General features: G+C 43.3%; 1 protein-coding gene across 1 annotated transcript in view; it reads left to right on the forward strand.

The window, feature by feature from the left end:
- DNAH11 (dynein axonemal heavy chain 11) overlaps positions 1–21479 on the forward strand; it is a 3007685-nt gene that overhangs the window by 1239867 nt on the left and 1746339 nt on the right. The window contains exons 33-35 of the mRNA XM_085631597.1: positions 19304–19460; positions 19540–19685; positions 19784–19900. Coding sequence (XP_085487723.1) covers positions 19304–19460; positions 19540–19685; positions 19784–19900 — 420 coding nt within the window. The remainder of the gene's footprint in view (positions 1–19303; positions 19461–19539; positions 19686–19783; positions 19901–21479) is intronic.

A 21479-nucleotide genomic window follows, 5' to 3' on the forward strand; every position in this document is an offset into this window, starting at 1 on the left:
TTTGAGACCAAAAGAATAGATTGTCGTTAAAAGACTGAACACAGTAAAACGAGTCACTCACTATAAGAGTAGTAACCCGAGGATCAGCAAACTCCAGTGCAAGCACCAGAGCACGGAGCTCTGCCAACTGTGCGGTACAATCACCCAATGACTGCGTATGCACGACATCAGACTTGAATTCTCCATTCTCGAAAGTACCCGCTACAATTGCGCAGGCTGCTGAATAGGCGTGCTTCGATCCCGTCGCCGGTTGTGCCGAACCGTCCGTATAAATGACACAATGGTGATCTTCGAGCGGGCGCAAAGACAGAGGAGCCGGATGAACAAATTCATATTGCAAGTACTCCTGAGTCTGCAATGAGGCACCAAAGATATAGGTGACCTCTGGCGACGTCAGAGAAGTGGCCCATTGTATCCAACATGGATGCAAAGCTTTTGAATTGGGTACACTGGCTTTCGTCACTGCCTCTAGGGCAGGATACTGTGTGACCACCAACATGCGTTTTCCTTGCGACAGCGCCCGTTCTTTAAGAATTTCCATCTGCACCGCAGTCAAAACTTTTTCGACTGAGGAAAAGCGCATTTCAGCTGAAGTGTACAAGTGTGATTTGTAGGCAATGGGGACGGTGTTGCCTTCATTGAACGTTAAGTACATGAAACCCACTGCGCCTGGCACAATTCTTATTACCAGGTTTGTGTGGTTATCGCGTGTCAGTAAGTATTTTGAAGCAAGAAGATCAGCCTGCAAAGATTGCAAAATGGCTGAATGCTCTGGCAGCCAGCTCGATTTGGAAAAAGTAGGTTATACCAAGGCATATAGTGACTTGATACGCTGGGCATAATCGGGAATGTATGTACGACGGAAATTCAGAAAGCCCAGCAAAGACTGTAATTTTTTCAATGTTGTAGAATCACGCAGACATGCGCACTTCTCCAGAAAGTGAGGAGCTAATCCTCGACCCTCGTTGTTGAGCCCGTAGCCCAAAAACAACACTGTATACTCTGCAATGTGAGACTTCGCAAAGTTGAATTTGTAACCGAAGTCTGCAAACATAACAATGATGCGATGAACGCGACACAGATGCGGCCACAACTCGTCGTCTGTGAGATAGATATCATCAACATACGAGTACGCATCAGGGTCAATGCTCTCCAACAGAGAGACTACACGTGCGGCAAAGACGCCAGGGCTGTTTTTATAGCCCATGGCTAATCTCTTAGAAGTAAACGCTGTCCTCTGACTACTAATAGAGGACAGGTTATGGCTGTTAAAGCCATTGGATATGTCAAGTGTGGTTTTAAACCTTTTTCTCATGAGACTATCAACGAGGGCAGAACTGTGGGTATTCTGTACCACGCACGTCCGGCAATGAAAGTTCAAATGCCGGTAATCCAAAACTAGGCGGTACGACCCAGCAGGTTTGGTTACTGTGAATAAAGGGTTATTTATTGGTGACACACATGTTTCAATAACACCCTGATATATTCCAATTGCTCAAGGATTTCCTCGACGTGAAACCTAGCTTCGCGGCGCATGGGATATTGGGGCTGCGGCTGGGGCATGGACCGTAAAGGAATCTCATGGCTTGGAGACAATTTATCCCACCCAACCTGAGTACGGTACAAAGCGGGAGCAAGCACCTGAGCCCACTCTTCGGCAAACCTTTCAGCGTGCTCCTTCGGCACTGTGTGCGCAAAGGACGGGAGAATCACTTCCTCCCCTCTAGGAGCATCTAAAATGAAAGCCGGGGCCAGTCCGCCTCTGCCAAGAGAATGTCATAGGAAGAGGTCCGATTATCCCAAAACATCCCTTGTATCGTACGTTGTATGTCACCTTCAATTAAGAGGACTATGTCATATAGTCTGTCAGGGAGAGCCACTCTAGTGTCAGCAGTTTCTACAGTAATGAACGTGTCAGTTGCTGTCGCCTCCAGAAATGGACGCAGTGCTTGCCGCACTACTGTAACCTCCGCTGCACTGTCGAGCAGCGTTAGAGCCCATGTCAGGTTCCGAAACTGCGTCCCCACTATCTGTGGCATACCTCGCTGTTAGCGCAGCAACCTTCTTCTTCTGAAATGGCGGACGTTGATGTGCAAACTCGTCCTACTTGGCTTTACGGTCAGTCTGACGGGGTTGCTCACGTCCTTGTTGGGCACCCCGACCTTTGCCACGTTCTCCGCCACCGGACTGTGAGGCCGATGTTTCCTGTGAAGAACGAGGAGAACGTTGTTCAGTAACCTGAAATCTATCAGGTGACTTAATACTAGGGCGATCGCGCAAATCGGATGTGCGTTCACCAGTCGGCTGTACGGGAGAGGCAGGACGAGACCCCTGTTTCTGTTGCTGCTTCCCCAGTTTCTTTGTTCGCCAATTTTGTTTAGGAAAAGTTGGACGATCGTCTTTGACAGACAAACTCACCTTAGTCTGCTGTATTAAGTCAGGAATTACTATAGTTGGTTTAATCCCTAAGCTACTGCGGCCGATAGTTCTATAAGCTTCCGCAATAATTTTAGGCAACTCTTTGGGCTTGTCGAGCTCATCGACGCGGGCAAATCCATTAGCCACTTGGAACTGCAGCGCATCTCCCTTGAGATTACCAAGGACGAGAGAGGCAACTACGTCGAACACTCCGACAAGCCGCATTCCCAACTCTACAGCCGCCTCCGGACCGTGGTTATCTTGAACACGTTTAATGACGGAGGGAAGCACAGCCATAGACGGGGTGCCAAAGCACTTCAAGTAGACTGCAGCAAAGACCTTGCCCCAGTTGTCACAATCGGACACCTCTGGGACTGAGTCCTTCTGCAAACTAATGGTGAGGATCCTGTGTTTCCCCACAGGGGTATAATGCGGAAATACCGCTTCCAGTTGGTCAAATTTCTCAGCAAGCCAATAAGGCAAATCATCCTTATTCTGGGGGTGCTTGCCCATTACCGAATTAACCATGACGGGACTAATAACAACCGCGGCTTGGCCAGCTGGTTGTCCCGCAACAGCAGGTGCCCCCACCTGCACGTTGCGTGAAACGTATTGCACTAAAGCCCTATATACTGTAATAAGGGCTGTATGGAGTACACGCATCTCATCCACCGCGACTGTCAGATAGCGGGGATGAGGCGTAAATCCGTCCAGCACCGGCCATGTGGCTCCTGGAATTGACAAAGGGCCCATTCTAGCCAGTGTAACCGCATGGGGAAGGAAGCCATTAAACCAAATGCGATGCTGCCAGGCCGAAAGAGGAATCTCCTGCGTCCTATACGGCGTATAATTTGCTGGGACCCGTGTGTGAGTATCGGAGTGAAACGTATTATCATCCGCATTCACTGCCGGCAGTATCACCCAAGAGTAAAACAACTCGTAGGGGTAAGACGCATCGGCACTCACCACAAAAATAACGGCCATCCCATCGTCCGGCACCCCATACTGCGTCAAATGACGCCACAAAGGTGTACGGCTATGCGCTGCAATATCGACCGCAATAAGGACAAAGAGAAGAACAATGGATTTTACAGTAGCACAAGGGTTCAGAAATAAAAATTCTTTTTAATTAACAAGCTTGAGGGAACCTATCGTACTAACAGGTAGGTCAAAGCCGTCACTCCCGCTATCCGGAAACCAGACTGAGGGTGTTGTGGACTAATATAAGCACTACTTAGGCGTTTCAAATCAAAAGACCAAACGTTAGGTGCGCCATGTTGCAGGGATTCTGCTCATGCACAGAACTATGCGTAGGAAACCAGGACCTCAGTGAATTGTGGTGTACCAAAAATTCACCTCAGTAACCAAAACCCCTATACGACCAGCATCAGTGTCCCATTCATTATTCGTATTCTTTCGGAGGTCCCAATGTATAAACAACCCAGAACAAGCGGCTTAGAGTACTCTCAGGAATGGTGGGAATCAGAAATACCTACTTGTTATTATTCTCATATTAGTCCACAACAAGAGTAATCAGAGACACGGTAAAGTTTAAAATGTTTATTTTATAAACTACGTGTCCTAAGATGCAGTACTTTGGCTAACATAAGCAGACAAATGATTACAATTAAAACCATCAGCATTGTTACAATACCATAGAAAATGAAGGGAGAAATCCTATTACAAATGACAGTGGAATACAATCACCTTCCCTTCGCTAGTAGGCTAGTATTATTATACTAATAGAAGGTCTCTAGGCTTGAATGGGGAACCCCATACCGTAAAGATTAGCTTAGGTGAAACACATCACAGGATCAGCTTTGCTCTGCGCTTGGAAATGTTCTTCTCCAGAATGTGTTTCTAACGCATGCAAACAGTAATATTAAAGGCTCTCGACACCCAGGTATTTGCAGCTGTGTGCATATTATGGCTAGAGAGTGGGCCGATCAATCTGAACTCAAAAACATACATTGGCTGGCTGCTCAGAGTGTTTTGCACACAATGTTCAGACCAAGGTCGCAGTGCACTTCTAGGGATGTGAACAACAGACAGTTCTCATGTGAAGAAAAGGCAAGCAAGCAGTTTTCAAATAATAACATGTCTCTGAAGTGTCGTGTGCAAAAGCAACAAAAGTGGCAAGATGGCTTTTCTAACATCTAACGCGCTTATGCTAACATAGTAATGTATGCATCTAAATCGCTGCCTTCACTACAGATGCTTATTGGAAAGTGATCACTATAGGCAACAGGATGAGTTGTGAAGTTATGTAATCTACTTGCGTGTCTATTTGGTACTAATACATAGTCGATAAGGGAACACTTCACTCATCCATTGAAAGCGCAGCTAAATGTTACTATGGGGGAACATAACTCCTTAGCAAACCTCAGATCAGAGGAAAGCTTGATTGAATTTAACTGGCCACCAGCAGTGAGTGAGAAAAGTGTGTTTTGTCTACCCCAGCTTCAAGCGTTAGGCCACATATACCTCTATCACCGTGTGGACACAGTGTGGGGTTATAATTCCCCCCCCAATCACACACACATCCTTTTTTGTATCCATCTGCATATTATACATATCCTTCTGTAGATGCCTCAAGACCATCTCAACCTGATCTTTTGGTATGTTGTTGTAAAAATTCAAAAGGACAGTACAATGTGTGTTATCGATATGCAATTTCAAGACCTAGTAGTAAGTATCTGAGACCATAAATTGTAACGTTTTCACATTCTTCCTGTGAGAAACATATATACCTAATCCTCCCTTCTTCCTCCCATGGGAGGTTGGTACCGCCGAGGTGTGAAATGTTTTAAAACCATTAATATGCACCATATCATCCACCCAGGTTTCCTGAAGGCATAAAATATCAAAAGCTTCAACAAAGTCTGGCCATGAGGGATTAGAAAGTTTTGCTTGCAGACCTGCCACGTTCCAAAATAATACTTTGCTAGATGATAACCTCCCCTGTCCATGGTTACTAGTCCCTACATTAGCATTATCGGTACTGTACTAGGGTGAAGTTCTACAAATGGTATTAGGTATTCAGGGAGCGGAAATGTTTGTATTGATAATTACAATTAAGTCAATGACGGGAGAACCCACAGAATCAAGGGGAATCGGCTTGGTAGTATTATTATGCAACACCTTGATCTTGTGTGGGTCTATGTGGATGCCCTTTATATCAAGTCAATTGATATCCTCTAGCGTAGGCAATAACTCAAATTGGTTCTGCGTAGTAATACCATAGATATACGATGGGATTCCACGGGAGCCCCTCCAGTGAGTATTCATCTGCATTTGATTAGGTGGAGGATGAAAATAGCCAAGGGGAAATACATTAATGTCCCTGGTCATGTCAGCTGCGGTGTTCTAAATGTCAGGATTATACAGTCGCCTGAGAGTATTTCACTTTTCCCAACCCACCCTACCCTTCTTGTCATCTTGAATTCGCAAAATAAGGTCTCTGTTAGTACGGTTTTAGTGCCAGAACTATGGTGTAGGGAGTGGCCGCAGGTGGCAAATCCAACCTGGTGCCTTCTGTATCCGGGCTCCTTGATGGAATAAGCCAGTTTGCTTGTTAGCCCCGATATCTGGGTGGACCGAAACCCCTGTGTTAATATCATCATCATCATCCTCAAATAACTTTATTTCGAATCCAAAGAGGAGTCATAAAAGTATACACATATAATAAAAACAGTACACACACATTAAAAGAGATACCCAAAGATTCAAAATACAAAAAAAAACAAATTTAAACAGTGCGTTAAAAATAACATTTAACAGGTAAATCCATTATAAAAAATTATCACTCGCTAACTTCAGTAACGATTTCTAATGGCAAGGGCCGATCTAATAAAACTCAATACAGCATTACAAATACTTGGGGTGGACAAGGATAATAAATGTTCATAGGCCTCTCTGTAAAAACTGGAACCAAAAGATACCAAGACTGGTTTAAGAAATCTATTTCTTGGAGCATTATACAATGCACAGAATAAAATACAATGAATGGTGCTTTGCGAAACTCTGTTATTACAAGGGCACAAAGGCAAACTCTTGAACCACCCCCCTTGCTTTGGAAATGCAAGTAAGAAATGTAAAGTGCTAATACGAAACCTTGTCAGATAGAAACGCCATTGCGAGTGAGTAATGTAAGATAAATAAAATGGGCAAGACAGCTTACCCCTCAGGTACAGTTGATGCTTGCTAGAATGTACGGTGCCAAGGTTATGACGGTAGGCATTTTTTATCAGGGGCTTAAAGTCCTTACCAATCTGGTCTGGGCTATCAAATATATTATTTAGCCCAATCTTATAAAAAGTATCCCTAACATACAAAAGCCAAGGAATCTTCATACAATGGTCAAGTTTAAGACAGTCCTGCAAAATTTCCTGTGATAGTTTTAAATCTTCAGACTGCCAAACTTTAGCCCATAACAATAGGGGAGACACATGTATGATGTCGCTGAGATACTCAATGCCCACCTCCCCATGACAAAAATTATTCGAGGTTCCCAATGGAACGGCTGGGAGACGCTTAATAAAAATATTCTCCATAACCTGTAACTTTCCAGTATTATGAGAACCCCACACTCCAGCACCGTAGGTTGCAACCGAGAAACACTTTGCTTTATATAGGGATATTAGGGTAGGTACTGGTTTTTGTCCTAATTTACTGGCAAATCGAAAAAGGGCTTCAGCAGATTGTGAAAGTTTTTGGGCCCGAGCTATTATCAAAGTGTCCCAATTCAATTTCTTATTAAATATATTGCCCAAATAATTGAAATTGTCGACCTTCAATATAATAGAGTCCCTCACCCTGTATCTACGTGTTTTAACACTTTTCAGACCGCAGGTCATGGCGAAGGATTTAGTAAAGTTGACTTTAAGGTCTAAACTCCCCATAAACTTCTCAAAGGCATCCAAGCAGAGCTGCATGCCATTAGCAGTAAGTGTCATTAAAACCGTGTTATCTGCATATGACAGCATTGGTAACCTTTTACCATTGGCCTGTGGAAAATCAGCACCAGACTCCAACAAAAAACTTTCCAGCCCGTTAGTATAGACCAGGAATTAAAAGGGAGCCAAGATGCATCCCTGGCGCACACCCTCGGTCGATGGAATGGGTTTAGTTTTTTCCCCACCCGGGCCATAACGAATACTAACTGTAGTAGCAGCGTGTAGTCTACGGAGCAGAGACACCAATGCCTCTTCGAACCCCATAGTCTCCATCATCTGCCACAACTTGGCCCTACATACCGTATCAAAGGCGCTAGACAAGTCCATGAATGCCAAGTGGATGGAACTATGCTTGGCACCCATGTACTTGCCCATAATTAGCGCTAAGTTTAGACACTGTTCGGTGGTTCCCTTGCCCCTTCTAAACCCATATTGGGAGTCTAAAATGAGACCAGCTGTGTCCGCCCAGGTTTCAAGACGTGCCAATATCACCCTGCCCATTAATTTACAGGTCGTATCTAATAGTGAGATCGGCCTGTAGCAGCACGGGTCCGATTTATTGCCCTTTTTAAAAATCGGAACCACTACAGCATCTTTCCAAGAGGCTGGAATGAATCCAACCACTATTGCTCTAAATACGTTTAGTAGGAGTGGCACCCATACATCCAAATTATATTTAAAGAAGTCTAAGGGCACTGCATCTGGCCCTGGGGCCTTTAAAGCGGAACCCTTGCATAGAGCATTCCTTACCTCATCAAGAGTCAGTGAGGCACTAAGCTCTTTGGCTGTCTTCTTATTAAAATTACCAACATCCACCATATCAGATAATTTTACTTCCTTTGGATTAAAACTTTTGCTATAATGTGCTACCCAGGAGTCTTCAGTTATTTGCACTTGTATTACCTCCTTATCAGATTTTAAAAAAGGTCGGTTTATTACCTTCCAGAAAAGGCTAGTATCCCTCAGCTCCACAGCTTTAATAAGGTCCTCCCAAGCCTTGGTCTTTAATTAGTTTTTCCGCTTCTTGATTACAACTTTATATTTTGTCCTGGCCGCTCTAACCAGGTCTCTATCAAGCGGCACTTGTTGTAAGGCCTTAGTTAAGCTTGTTTGGGCAGCAGAGCATTCTGCATCAAACCATTTGAGGCCCCTTTTTTGTCCCCCGCCTATTGTTTTTATCAGGTGAGAAGCAATGTTACCCAAAAGAGCCTTAAAATTATCAATAATGTGGAAAGAATCAGACATGGGCGTTAAACATATTTCAATCCCTATCTTATTTTCCTTAAAAATATCTGCCTGCAATTGCCCCGCATTTCCCTTATCCCACCTAACCGTAAGCCCCCGGTTTTTATTATATTTTATCACATGGTCTGCGGGCTGAGATTTCCGAAAGGGGGAGCAAAAGTTCACAATTAAAGGATTATGGTCGCTGGCAGGGTTTGCAACGATACTAAAATCCTTTACAAAATGGGTATAACCCATGGATAGTATAACAAAATCTATTGTACTTACTCGACCCCCTGAGCCATGGAAGGTAGGGATAGCCAATTGATCAGAAAAACTCAACATCTCCATAATACATAGGTCATTGTTAATAATAATACTATTCAAGGCATCCCCCTGCTTTGAATGGGTAAAGTGGGCCATGGGCTGGTCGTTACTATCCACCAAGCCACAAGCTTTAGTACCACTAAATTTGCACAATAAGCAGTTAAAATCGCCCATCCATACAATAAAAAGGGGAAAAACCTTATTTGTTATCTCAACAATTTCCTCCTGTAGTTTTTCTATGACTAGAATGTTATGTTGGTCAATATACATATGTCCTTTATTTTTACTAACGTGTTTTAGAAGGTTTTCAACTGTTAGCTGTTTGGTGGTTATTACACCTCTCAAAGGACCCTTTCTTAATATGCGTATCTTGGTGGTGTGCCCCTATTCGGTGAATGCTCAGACTGGAGGGGAAGTTGTTCATTATCTAAGCCTACTGTCAAAATAGGCGTATTAACCGTAATAGTATCGGGAGATTCTCCTGAACGTTTCCTCAGTATATCTTCAATAGCTATCACCCTAGTCGTTAAGTTAGTTATGGCATCACGAAATGTATTTTGCAGACCGTCTATTTTAAGGCATAGTTTATCATAGTTCGCTGCGTAGCTATATTTATAGGTAGTTTGTGATGATAAACCATTTCTCCCGTTATCATCTTTAGACCGAATATTTTTTCTTTTATTTTTTAATTCGAGCGTTATGCCTAGGAATTGATGTTTCTTTAGCTGGGAGCCCTGATGTTACCTCTGGGTTCCTGGGGCGCTTTGAAGGTGGTTGTGTCTCACGTTCCTGATCGGAAACGTAGATGTGATCTGACACATCCTGCACACACCCATTTATCTTGGTTGTGTTATTTGAATTATTTGTTATCTCTAGGTGTAAAGATCATAGAACTAGGTGCTCAGGATTTAATGAACCCACAGGTCCCTCTCCCGCCTTGATGCCTTGATTTAGCATCTCCTCCGCTGAGTGTATTTGCTTTTCTATGGCTCCCATGGCTCCCGAAAGATACTTCATTAGTGAATTTTGGGACCCCCTGCCACCTTAATTGAGCTCTCAGCTTTTCTCTTAGCCATCACTCCGGTTCCGGTTCAGTACAATGTACTTAACCTTTTGATGGTTATGACACGTTATTATAGGTCCCACAAAATTTCTCACTATTCAATACTAGGAGATCTCCCAAATTAGTCGTACAGATATTAAGGGGCTTGTGATGCTATGTGGCACTAAAGATGTTCAAAAAGGTCCCAGAGACAATCAAACCATGTATAATGAAACTCCTGCTCAGATCAATTGTATATCAAGAATGCCAGCATACTTTGTGGGCTACGCAAGTCCCAGATCTAAGTTTGTTTCAGTTCTATTTAAGCTGATAGCTGGATAGCGTCCCTAATGATTTGGCAAAAGCGCGGCGGGACTCACCTTCCAGATCTGTTGACCCTGGAACGGATATCAGGGATATGGCCCAGCCCGGCCTCGTCCGGTCCATGATGGGCTAAGACGGGCCTGTCTTGGCCCAGTCTTCGCCCCGGCCGAGCGCTGGCATGCCCCGCTTGAGGCCCGCGCTGCGGGATGCATCACCGTCTTTTAAAGCGCTCCTGCGCTCGGTTTCAAGTGCTGCTGCAGTATGCCTCTCCCTTGCAGACCAGGTACCGGGGGGAAGCTAAAAAGTGCTGTGTTCTGGGGCCAAGGGAAAGGGATATATTGCAATGCAGTTCAGGATCAAGTTGAAGGCAAGAAATAAAAGTGCGTTCTGCTGACTCAGAAGCTCTGGATGGAGAAATCTGGGCTGAGGAGATCAGTGAGGCCATATTTCAACTGTGGGGGGGAGGACCCTGGGACCTAACAGCCTACGACCAGAATGTTTGTAAGTGTTTGGCCCATCTAGTAACAGAGACATTGACACAGATGTTCTACATGACCAGGAAAAAGGACACGCTCCCTCTTGACTTGAGAACTGCCACAATTGTCCCGATCCACAAAGAGGGAAAACTCCAGAGCATTGATTTCTATTGCCTAGTAATCACCCTACTTAATACGAGGTGGAAATTCTTTGGAAAGTACTTGCGAACAGACTAATGCAAGTGATTGACAAACTGGTGGACCCAGATGAGTTGGGTTGCCTGGTGCGAGGGCGGGGGTTGGAGGAGCGAGTAGTGCTGTCTCCCTGAATGCCAGGAGGACATTTGACTGTATAGCATGGGACTTCCTATGGGCTCTCATTGACAAAATGGGCTTCAGTAGCGAACTTGTGTCCTGAATCCCGCTGCCGTACACTAATACCTACATAAAATGATTGTACTTCCTAAGTTCATCTAACTGCTCCAAAAAACATTATTCGTAGTCCCGGATGATTTATTTCGATCTGTAGCAGGACTTGCACAAACCCTGCTGTGGGATGGGGGGTCCCCCCGCATCGCACTAGTAACGTTGACTAGAGACCCCTATGGAAGGGGAATTGGCTTCCCGATCTCTGGCTGAATGAAGTATTGGGCCGCACAACTCCAGGTGGTCAATGATTGGGCTTGCTTTCCTCATACTGACCCTCATTGAGGGCAGATCGGGATTGGTTGTCCACAGAGGGATATACTTGGTACCTATATGATGGATGCAGACACACACACACACACACACCCACACACACACACACCTGCTCTAAAAGACCTAGTGATAAGATTTGGAAAACAGCGACCAGGAAGATGGGTTGGCAGGGGAAACTCACTATGAAGACTCCCCTGTGGGTGTTTGCTACCCTGAGGGCTTTACGGGGACTCGACTGGGGACACCAATGGGACCCGATAGGCATTTCAAAACTTGGTGATATTTGGAGTACGGAGGGACTACTGCCCTTCATCGACTTGATGACCCAGTATGATCTGACCACTTCACAACATTATTGTAACCTACAGATGGGGCCCGATCTTAGGGAACACATGGACATAGTACACAAGTCCCCAATGAGTCCCCATTAAAATATAGATGTCTGCTGTCCCCAATCCATACTCAGGTGATCTCCCTTACATACAGGACACTGGTAGCCAACTGTCAGCCCTCACTTGACAAATTGTGAGTGCACTGGGACTAAGATCTGGGCTCACTAGTGGACGAAGACTGGAGCGTGGCCAGCCCACACCCTTGTGAGGTGGCTATTGAAGCTTGATAAAGGTTAATACAATTGAAGATCCTACACTGCATATACATTACCTGGACAAGACTTCACCGGTTGGGCAAGGTAGATAGAGACAGATGCCTTTGAGGATGTAGTGGACACAGGGCACAATGGTTCACATGTTGTGGGACTGCCCACGTGTACAGCCTTTCTGGAAGTGGGTAGAGGACTATCTGTCGAAGGTGTTGGAGTCTTCAATTAAAAGAGCTAGAGAGCTGGCTAGTCTGGGAATATGGGAGGATAGACCCTACCCACGTAGGTACACGCTACTCTTCTGTAATACTACACTGATCCCTGCACGCTGCGATATTGCTAGGGCCTTGGGTAGCAGAGACATACGCTCTCTCTCTCAATGGGAAAAAGGAATGGACTGGAGTATGCAAGCTCAACATTGTAGTTTGAGGGGACGTGATGTCCAAGGAAAGTTGCCAAGATATGGGGTTGGGGGTGGGAGGAATAAAAGTGTTTAAATATCTGACCTGTGGCATGTGATACTCTGAGACTGAACCCACAGCCTGTAATGTATCTAATTTTTGCAGCTGTGTGATGTCAATGTCTGATGCTTCTTGCTATGGTTATTGGAAAGGAATAAAAAGATATCCAAAAAAACAACCAAAAAGAGAGCTCAACAGACTTTGTATATTCTATTACATATTCTGGTCTCCACCTCACCCACTCTTTCCCTTTTCATTTTAAGCCAGTTCACTTGTGAAAGCTCAATTCAATTAATGTTCTTAGGTGGGAGATTAAGAGCCAATTTATTTATTCCAACTGAAATTACATCTAAAGCCATTCTCTTCTACTGCATGTCTGGCGGTTTATCACTAAGCATGAACAATATATTCTTTTCAAGCAATGGAAATTTACAGGTAGCACATAAGTAGAAACAGTAAGAATTCATTAGTAATACATATCTCATCCTGAAACAATTGATAAAACTGGCGAGAAAGAAACTTTATTCCCACCATAGATTTAACCTTAAAACACAGCTACAAGTTTGAGACCAGAACACTGTAGGCATCCTCCCTAACAATTCTCACAAGACTGGAAAGATAACCTCTGCAAAATATAATTTTACAATTTCTTATGTTAGCGCTGCAATGGTGCAGGCACCTTATGTAAACAAGATGGAGTCAGCTAGGTTTCATAATTGATGCCTCACGATCCACATATTATTCTAGTTCCTTCTCGCCTTTCTTTCAGATTAAACCCGGGTTAGTTATTGCTTTACATTTTTTTAGATTTCCTTCAGACTTGTCCTAATAGTTTTTCTTGCATCTTTTTGGTCTTTATTGTTCCTTACACTGTAGTCCACTGGCCCCTACAATATACCTGAGGACAACTCCCTACTCCAACCCCTTATTCCCTTCCTTTTTTCCCCGTTGGTTGGTTAAGTTGATCTGTACTAACTACTAAGCAGATTGGACAGGCAATAGGTCTTGCAGCAGTTCACATTATTATGCCAATTACTTTAGATTGCTGATCCTAGCATGCATATTCTGAATAACTACTAACTCACCATCTGGATGTTGAGCAGTAAATCCTGCCTCATATGTGAGAAATGTTTCATCTCCTTCATGCAGTAAGATGTACTCCAGATTGGTCTAAAGCAAGCAGATTTGTACCCAAACGTGTTTCAAAAGACCTAGTCTCTACTAACAATCAACATTCAACAAGGTTTATATAATACTGCATGATGTGAGCATAGATTGACTAGTCACCCACAATAGAGTTGCTCTGGCACAATGTAGCAACATGCTTGCTACTACTGCATAGATCATGAGTTGAAGACATATGAACCTTTTGGCACTTTTCGATATTCCTATATTCTTGTTAGAAAAGACTCAAACCACATCTGGATCTGGTACACCACTACCGCAGATTTCTTCCAAATGGGGAAAACTTGTTGTATGTGCCACTTCAACAATTGTGATGTCTTCATCATTTGGAAGCATCACTTCTTTGGTGTAGATCCCAGAGTGTGAAGATATGTTTAGGATATTTGATACGTAATATTGGTATCCTGTGTAGACCTTTAGTCTTTTATCTAGAAAAGCCAGTGATGAGGAAATGCTGCAATTTTCCTGACAGAGTTACCACTTAGTAGCTGATGGGATGTATGTTCAGGTGCCTAACAAAGACAAGGATAAACTGAAAAGAGATGGCATTCACTTGGGCATTTTAGAAGTGTACATTGTACCTTAATGGCAGAAATGTAGTACTGGGATAGAACACAAGACCCAGTTTGTGGTTTTCAAGCTTGTTGCAAAGATGTTCTCATGCCACATGATCAACAAAGCAACACAGATGACATAACTGCATTGCATCTTATAGTTATGGGAGAGATGTGATATGTGAGCACACAATGAACACCTAACATCAGACCTGTTTCACTGGTATTTGATAACTGAATGGGTAGCTAAATCATACAGAGTGATGTCCTGTTCTTTCAAGTCTAGGAGTCCATGCTGATGGGTTGGTCATCAGCGTTTCCCCAAAGTATACCCACTTTAGACATCATATATTGGAGCTCATTATGAAAGTGGGCTGCATTTTGTAGGGCTCAAGGATTTGTTTGTAGCATGTGCTGCATGAGGCTACCTGGAATTGCCCACATGAGACAGGCAATATGGAGGTATGGTTAGTTAGTCCTGTAGAATAGACTACAAACACTTTTTGTGAGACTCATAAATTGAAAGTTCTTTCTTGTCCTTTGAATGGCAACTCAAATTGACTTGAGGGACTGCTAATAGAAACAGCACCAGCAGAGTTAATATTCATTGTCACAGGCAATGGATCAAATTTGTTGGAGACTGTTTCCCACGATGTGTTTATGAGGTTGGCATAATGCTAGACTGCACAGCAGCTCTATTTCATCTAGGCACACATGGTCAAGTAGAATGGTATGGGCATACCCTAAGAAGAGCCCTAAATTTAGAGGTCACTTGAAAGTGTGTAGAAACTACACCACTTTCTCCCTTCACATACTTAAAGGTATACTAGCTGCGGAGCTTAAATTTTCATGACCAATTCTAAAACAAGTTTATCCCGCTTTGAACCTGGTTGCTCTTTAGTTGGTGGTTGATTCTCGCAATCCAATGAATGAGCTAAATTCAAAGTTGTGTGAACTGCCCATTAGTCTAGAAAAGCTGAGACAGCACCAAGCACTTGTGCCTGACCCTAATAGTTTTTTCTTCAACTGATCTTAAGGATGGGTAGGAGAGGATGTGACCTTACGGCTAGTGTGGTTGACCTTGATGCTGGTGTACCAGCTTAGAGCCTCAGCCGGGACGCTCAACATCCTGTGATTCTGGCCAAATCACTAAATCTCCCCATGCCTAACAAAAACAAAATGAATGTGTCCGTCTGTAACGCAACTGGCGCTCATGTAAAGCACTCTGATACATTAGATTCAAGTTCAAGCTATCTAAAACTCCAAAAGATAAAATGGGTAACCACACACATCCTGCCTTTGCGCACCGTTTCTGTGAGTGGAAGGGTGAAGGAGATGCATAATCGACACAAGAGGTACACTAAGAGGGTAGCGGACATATATTTATTCTGGTTCCTGCTCAATGTGAGGGGAGGACCACCTCTGTCTAATGGCACTCCAGATGCAATGCTGAGTTAATGCCGGCAGCACAGAGAAGCACACAGTAGCACTAAAGGTCATGGGCACCACAGTGACTGATTGGCTAGCATTGCCACTTTGTACCCATCAGAATGTCCTCCTATGGACCTAAGAGACCCAGCAGCCCTGGATCCCACCAAAACCCGAAGAGTGAATACACTTCTGACAGAGTTTGGACTGGTACTGGCCATAGCTACCTTGGGACCAGGCACTTTATTGGAGCAATGAGTATGCAGGCTATACTGAAAAACTATTCCCTTAACACTATTGCTGGTGATCATATTGATGTTGGTACAAGTGGTTAACTCTATTGACTGTCTAATCTTTGGATTGAGAAAAATGCCGGGAAAGGTGGGAAAATCAATGAAGGAGAGGAATAGTGGGCAGCATTTTTCCCCAGGATCCTACAAAAACAAACTCATGGGTGTGGAACATGAAGCTTCCGGGCCAACCTCATCTGTGAAGGATCCTGTGTTGGAAGTCTTAGACAAGATAGATCGTTCCATCACACAGGTTGGAAAATCAACTCTAGGAGCTGAATGCAAGGGTGATGACAATGAAGCAAAAAAATGGTGACTTCAAAGAGAGCTGTTAGAGTTAAACAAAACGTGCCAGAAAAAAGAAAGTGTTTTCTCTTATTAAAGAGAATGTGGCAGTTGCTTATAGAAAGAAATGACTGGAGATCAGGCACAAGTATCACCAGCCAAGGATCCTTGGTCTACCAGTGTTGATTCAGGGTGGTGGTCTCCAGGCACTAGTCTCCCAATGGCTCTGGACCTGAGAGGTCTCAACTTGGAAAAAAGTTATAGGATCAAGAAGACTTCTGATGTAGTTGTTTTTAAAGATGGGAACAAGTCTGAGGTTCAAAGTCTTAGTGACCCTAGATTAATGTGCAGTGTTATTTTGTGACTCCAGGGGTTAATTGACTGACCTCCTTTGTGAGCTACAGAGACACACAAGAAGCTTCCAGAGGCTGCCTTGCAGCTGACCAGCTTCTTCTGGACCTGCCTGAGCCTGTTACTGGCCTCTGCTGGAGTAAGTCCTGATATCCAAGAGGTGCTCCCAGGTCCTGGACTGTTTGCTGGCATCTGTGAGAGCTCCTCCAAAATAAAATAAAAAGTTGAAAATTCTGAAGATGGAGCTCCTCATGACCGCGAATGGGCTTGCTTTGCACCAAGACTCTAGCTGCCAGTGATGACCGCCAATTCGAAGTTCCAGCAAGGCCATCTCTTCATGACCCACTGTAACGTGAGACCTGCACTTCGCACTGATAGTGATGGTCCGCAAAAATCCACCACTATCAAGCTCCAGCAACAACTGGAAGTTCGTGGTACGTCAACAGTCATCCATGACGTTTGACCTGCTCTTCACGTAGCCTCCTCCAACACGGACAGAACTCTTTACGTCAGACTTGAGAAGGTAACTCCTCAGACGGACCAACCATTTTTTTTTAATTGACCCACACTTCATTACTTTCGGCCTAAAATTGTTACTCTGTCAAACCCCCCAGTCATGACAAGATAACCACAAGTGGCGCTTTCTGCTCGTTGGTGCTATTTTCACAAAACAACTTGAAATTCAATGTCTCCATTCTACTGATTGGATTTTGTTTGCTATGGTGTCATTTTATTTATCATTTATTAATTCTGGTTTAAAATTGGTTTGGATTTGCTTACATTGTGTTTTCAATGTATTACTAGTTGTTTGCTGCATAAATATTTCACAGATTGCCTCTAAATTAAGCCTGACTGCTGTTGTGGTAAGTTACCAGTGGGCAGGGCTAAGCACAGGTTATTTTTGTGATTTTTGTGGTTCCCCCTGACAAGGATTATGGTTGTTGCTTGATTCGGGCTTCCACCCCTCTCAATCAATAACCAAATTTCTTCCAGGTGCTTTACGAAACTTATGAGTACATTGATACTCATCAGCAAATCCTAAATTACTCATTGTTTGCCATCAACTGAATTGAGTTTAGAAGTTTCAGTCGTTTTTGCTAAGGGGTATGAAGCTTGAGATGTCTTAAAAGCAAATTTACAATAATGTTTATAATGACCTTTCATAAATAGTTTACCACCAGTAATACCATCGTTCTATCTATACCTTCTCCTAGTCAAAAAAAATGAAACAAATAATGGAGCACACAGGGAATAATTGGCATGATGATAACGTCAAAATTATGCTGAAAAAGTCAGAATAATATTCGTCAATGTATGATATGATTTTATATTCAAGAGAAACACAGTGGCTATCATTTTTCTGATCTTTCTTGAATAACGCGACTTGTGCCTTTTTTTCTATAATTTTTTTATTATTTTTGAATATTCAATACCTGTGGGCATTGCAGTCCACACAGGTGTAGCATACTGTTATGGCATAGGTTGCCAAGCAGGCTCTTATGCTCTGTTATGAAGTGATTCTTTGCAGTTCTGTCACTGCAGAACATTCCATCTGTCATGGTTCATGTCTATTTTTTCACTTTTTATCTACTATCTGTTGATATTTGTTGTTCATCTCTGGCCTACTAAATCATTTACTAAGAATTCTGGAAAATCATTCTCACAATGTTAGATATTACCAATATAACATATAGGAGTAAATGTACATGATTCCACTGGACAGAAACGAATTTGCCTCCATGCTGTGTTGTGAACAGATGTATGATTGTGATTTAGTGTAGGTGCGATCATGCTTTTAGTATACAACTGACTAATATGTAAAAATGTGTTTTCTGGCACTTACTTGGACTTGAGTAAGCAGACCAAAGTAGTACCCATCCCTTGCTCACCAGTCTAGTGTACTTTGTATACTGCAACTGTTTCTTTTCAACTCTTCTCAAACCGTAGTCTTGGTATGGACAAACCTGGGGCCGCATTACACATGCAGCATATTTTCCTTCATTGCGCCGGGCAAAGTGCGCCCAGTGCAATGAAAGAAAACGCGCCGCATTATGGGGAATGAGCTGTCTCCAGGGCAGGTGCGAACTCATGCTGCCCTGGGAGCAGCTCATTCACGTAAAATACAAGTGACTGCTTTAAAGCCGCTCCGTGTTTTACTGTGCAGGCTGCAACCCGCCAGTACTTTTAAAGAGGAATAGAGATACCCTTCCAGGCGAGTGCAGTCCAAAGGACCCCCTTTATCCCCTGCAGAGGGCTGCTGTCAGGAGGCGCACTGACCCTCAGGAGGTGCACTGATAATGCACGTCCTGAGGGATTGTTTGCCTCTGCTCCCACGTCGGTAATATGGCACGGGCGTGGAGGCAAAGGGCTTCCCTTATTTGCATATTGCATCCCCCATGCAAATGAGGGAAAGCCCCCTTGAAGATACCGCTGGTGCTTTATGTGCTCCAGCGCTTTTGGTATTACAGAAGGGGCCACAGATGCTTGTGCGGCCCCTTCCGTAATATCAAAATGCCCAGGGGCATGCAAAGCGGGCACAAATGCCTCTTGCGCCCCCGGGGCACTTTATGTAATATGGCCCCAGCTGTCTCTAGCATGTTTTATTTTTTACAGTGACAATAAATGGACCATAAATTAAATTAAGACGGCATTGTGGTAAAGTGTTTGTTTCTGTTGCTCAAAGGTGTTACATTACCTTGACCCAGTCCCTACACCTGACAATGAGTGGTGCACCTGCTGGCCCAGCGGGCACCGGGAAAACTGAAACCACTAAAGATCTTGGTCGTGCACTAGGAGTGATGGTCTACGTCTTCAATTGCTCTGAGCAGATGGACTATAAGGTATCGCATGGGGCATAACATTGGAGCACATCATGTCATTTGTTATGCATGTTTACATGGTAACATGTCTGTCTTTTAGTCCATAGGAAACATCTACAAAGGCTTGGCCCAAACTGGGGCTTGGGGATGCTTTGATGAATTCAACCGAATCTCCGTAGAGGTTCTGTCAGTTGTGGCAGTGCAAGTGAAGAGCATACAAGATGCAATAAGGAACAAGAAAGAGAGGCATGTACCATGTCAAGTAGGGAGGGATTGCTTATCAGAGGGGAAATCCAATTCTTAAAACAATGTCTTCTAATCATTTTTCTGTTTCCTTCTGGCAGATTTCTTTTTCTTGGAGAAATAATTACTTTGAAACCAGCAGTAGGAATATTTATCACCATGAATCCTGGTTACGCTGGACGGACTGAGTTGCCTGAGAACTTGAAGGCTCTTTTCAGGTATGTGACATCATCTGATAGGCTCTTGCATATAATGATTTAATGATGATGAAAAGTTTGAGATGTTTCAGAGCTAGTAGTTTCTTTATGTTTCAACAAACATTTCTTCTTGTCCACAGCTGTATTGCAGGGCAGAGATTGAATTATTATTTATAATAAAAGTAATCCATTGACAACAAATGGTGTATAGTATGTAACCTAGCTTGGCTTGCACTCGACAAAGTGGTTAGGATTACAGGATAACAAGAATCTCTGGTGGTTTGTGTCCACAATATTTTCTGATTATTTCCCAGATCATTGATGTTTATTACCATCAAACAAATAGTGGATCCACTCAGCAATCCACATCTGTGATATACCCCTTGTCCCATGTAAGCTAAAAAAGTTCCAAAGCACCTGTGAACAATGTGATTATTTACCTCAGGAAGTATACATGTCTATGCACGTTTTCACATATTTACTAGTGGTGGGACCTAACCTTTTGTAACCTATTTCTCTTAGCCTTTTTATCACTTGTCATGATGTTCCCTATCAGTGGCATGATGGTTCATAATTGAAGCCTCATATAACACATCATTGTAACATCATTTTCTGAACCGTTTTGTTCTCTCTTTTTATGGTGATGCGACACATCTGCCTGAATCCCCATGAGAAAGACAATGCAAACATGTTACCGTGGTATTGGTTTATCTTCCTGCTCTAATATCTTGCACGTGTTAGCCAAGCTTGGGCAACTCTTTAGGTCAAGTTGATCGGAGCTAATTCACAAAGCATTTTATTATGCCACTATATAATAATTCTAACAATTATTTCACCAATCATTGGCCTATGCGTGATTTTTAATTTTTATTAAGACTTAACAAAGTTATATTAGGGAACTAATATTTGGTACTCTTCAAACAGTTAAAAATCTATAAAAATTAGAAATTTCTTGAGAGGAGAGATGCTACCAGCATGCCATGTTGCTGTGAATGCATGTCTCCCACATTGTATTATGAAAGATAATCAAAGCCGCCCTGAAGAAAGATAAAAATGACTAATGGGTCAAAATAATGCATTCAGTCTTTAAACTTAGAATCAATGATAGGGGGGACTTTGATCTATCGGTTTTAATAGCTGCACACGCTGTGATAAAAATTCCGCCTACATTGTGTGTATAGTTTTGATGTCGTTAGTGGGAAAATAAAATGTATGTTCTGTGGATTTCTATGTTTGCCCTGTGTGGCCAGGGTATGCCCAGATGTGGGTCCCTTGCTCATTTTGCCACTGGATTCAAGCTAGCCTGGCTGATGAGGGGAGAAACCCTGTAACTGCTCCCAGGATGCTTGCTTCCGGTTCAGGGAGGACCTGGCCTGGCAGTTCGGGCTGGACTGTACCATAAGGAGCAGGGTCAAGAATGATTTGCATATGGCTGGGTCCAAACTGGGTGGCTTAGGGAGCAGAAGAACAATTATGGATTAAACACAGATTTGTAACTGGGGGTGAGTGTCTGAAAAGTTTCAGCACTCCGTCCATCATCTTATAGGGTTTGCTATGGATTTGTTTAACATCCTCAATGCTGTGCTCGCAACCATAGTTA

This window comes from Triturus cristatus, chromosome 10 (assembly GCF_964204655.1).
Source record: "Triturus cristatus chromosome 10, aTriCri1.1, whole genome shotgun sequence".
Lineage (NCBI taxonomy): Eukaryota > Metazoa > Chordata > Amphibia > Caudata > Salamandridae > Triturus > Triturus cristatus.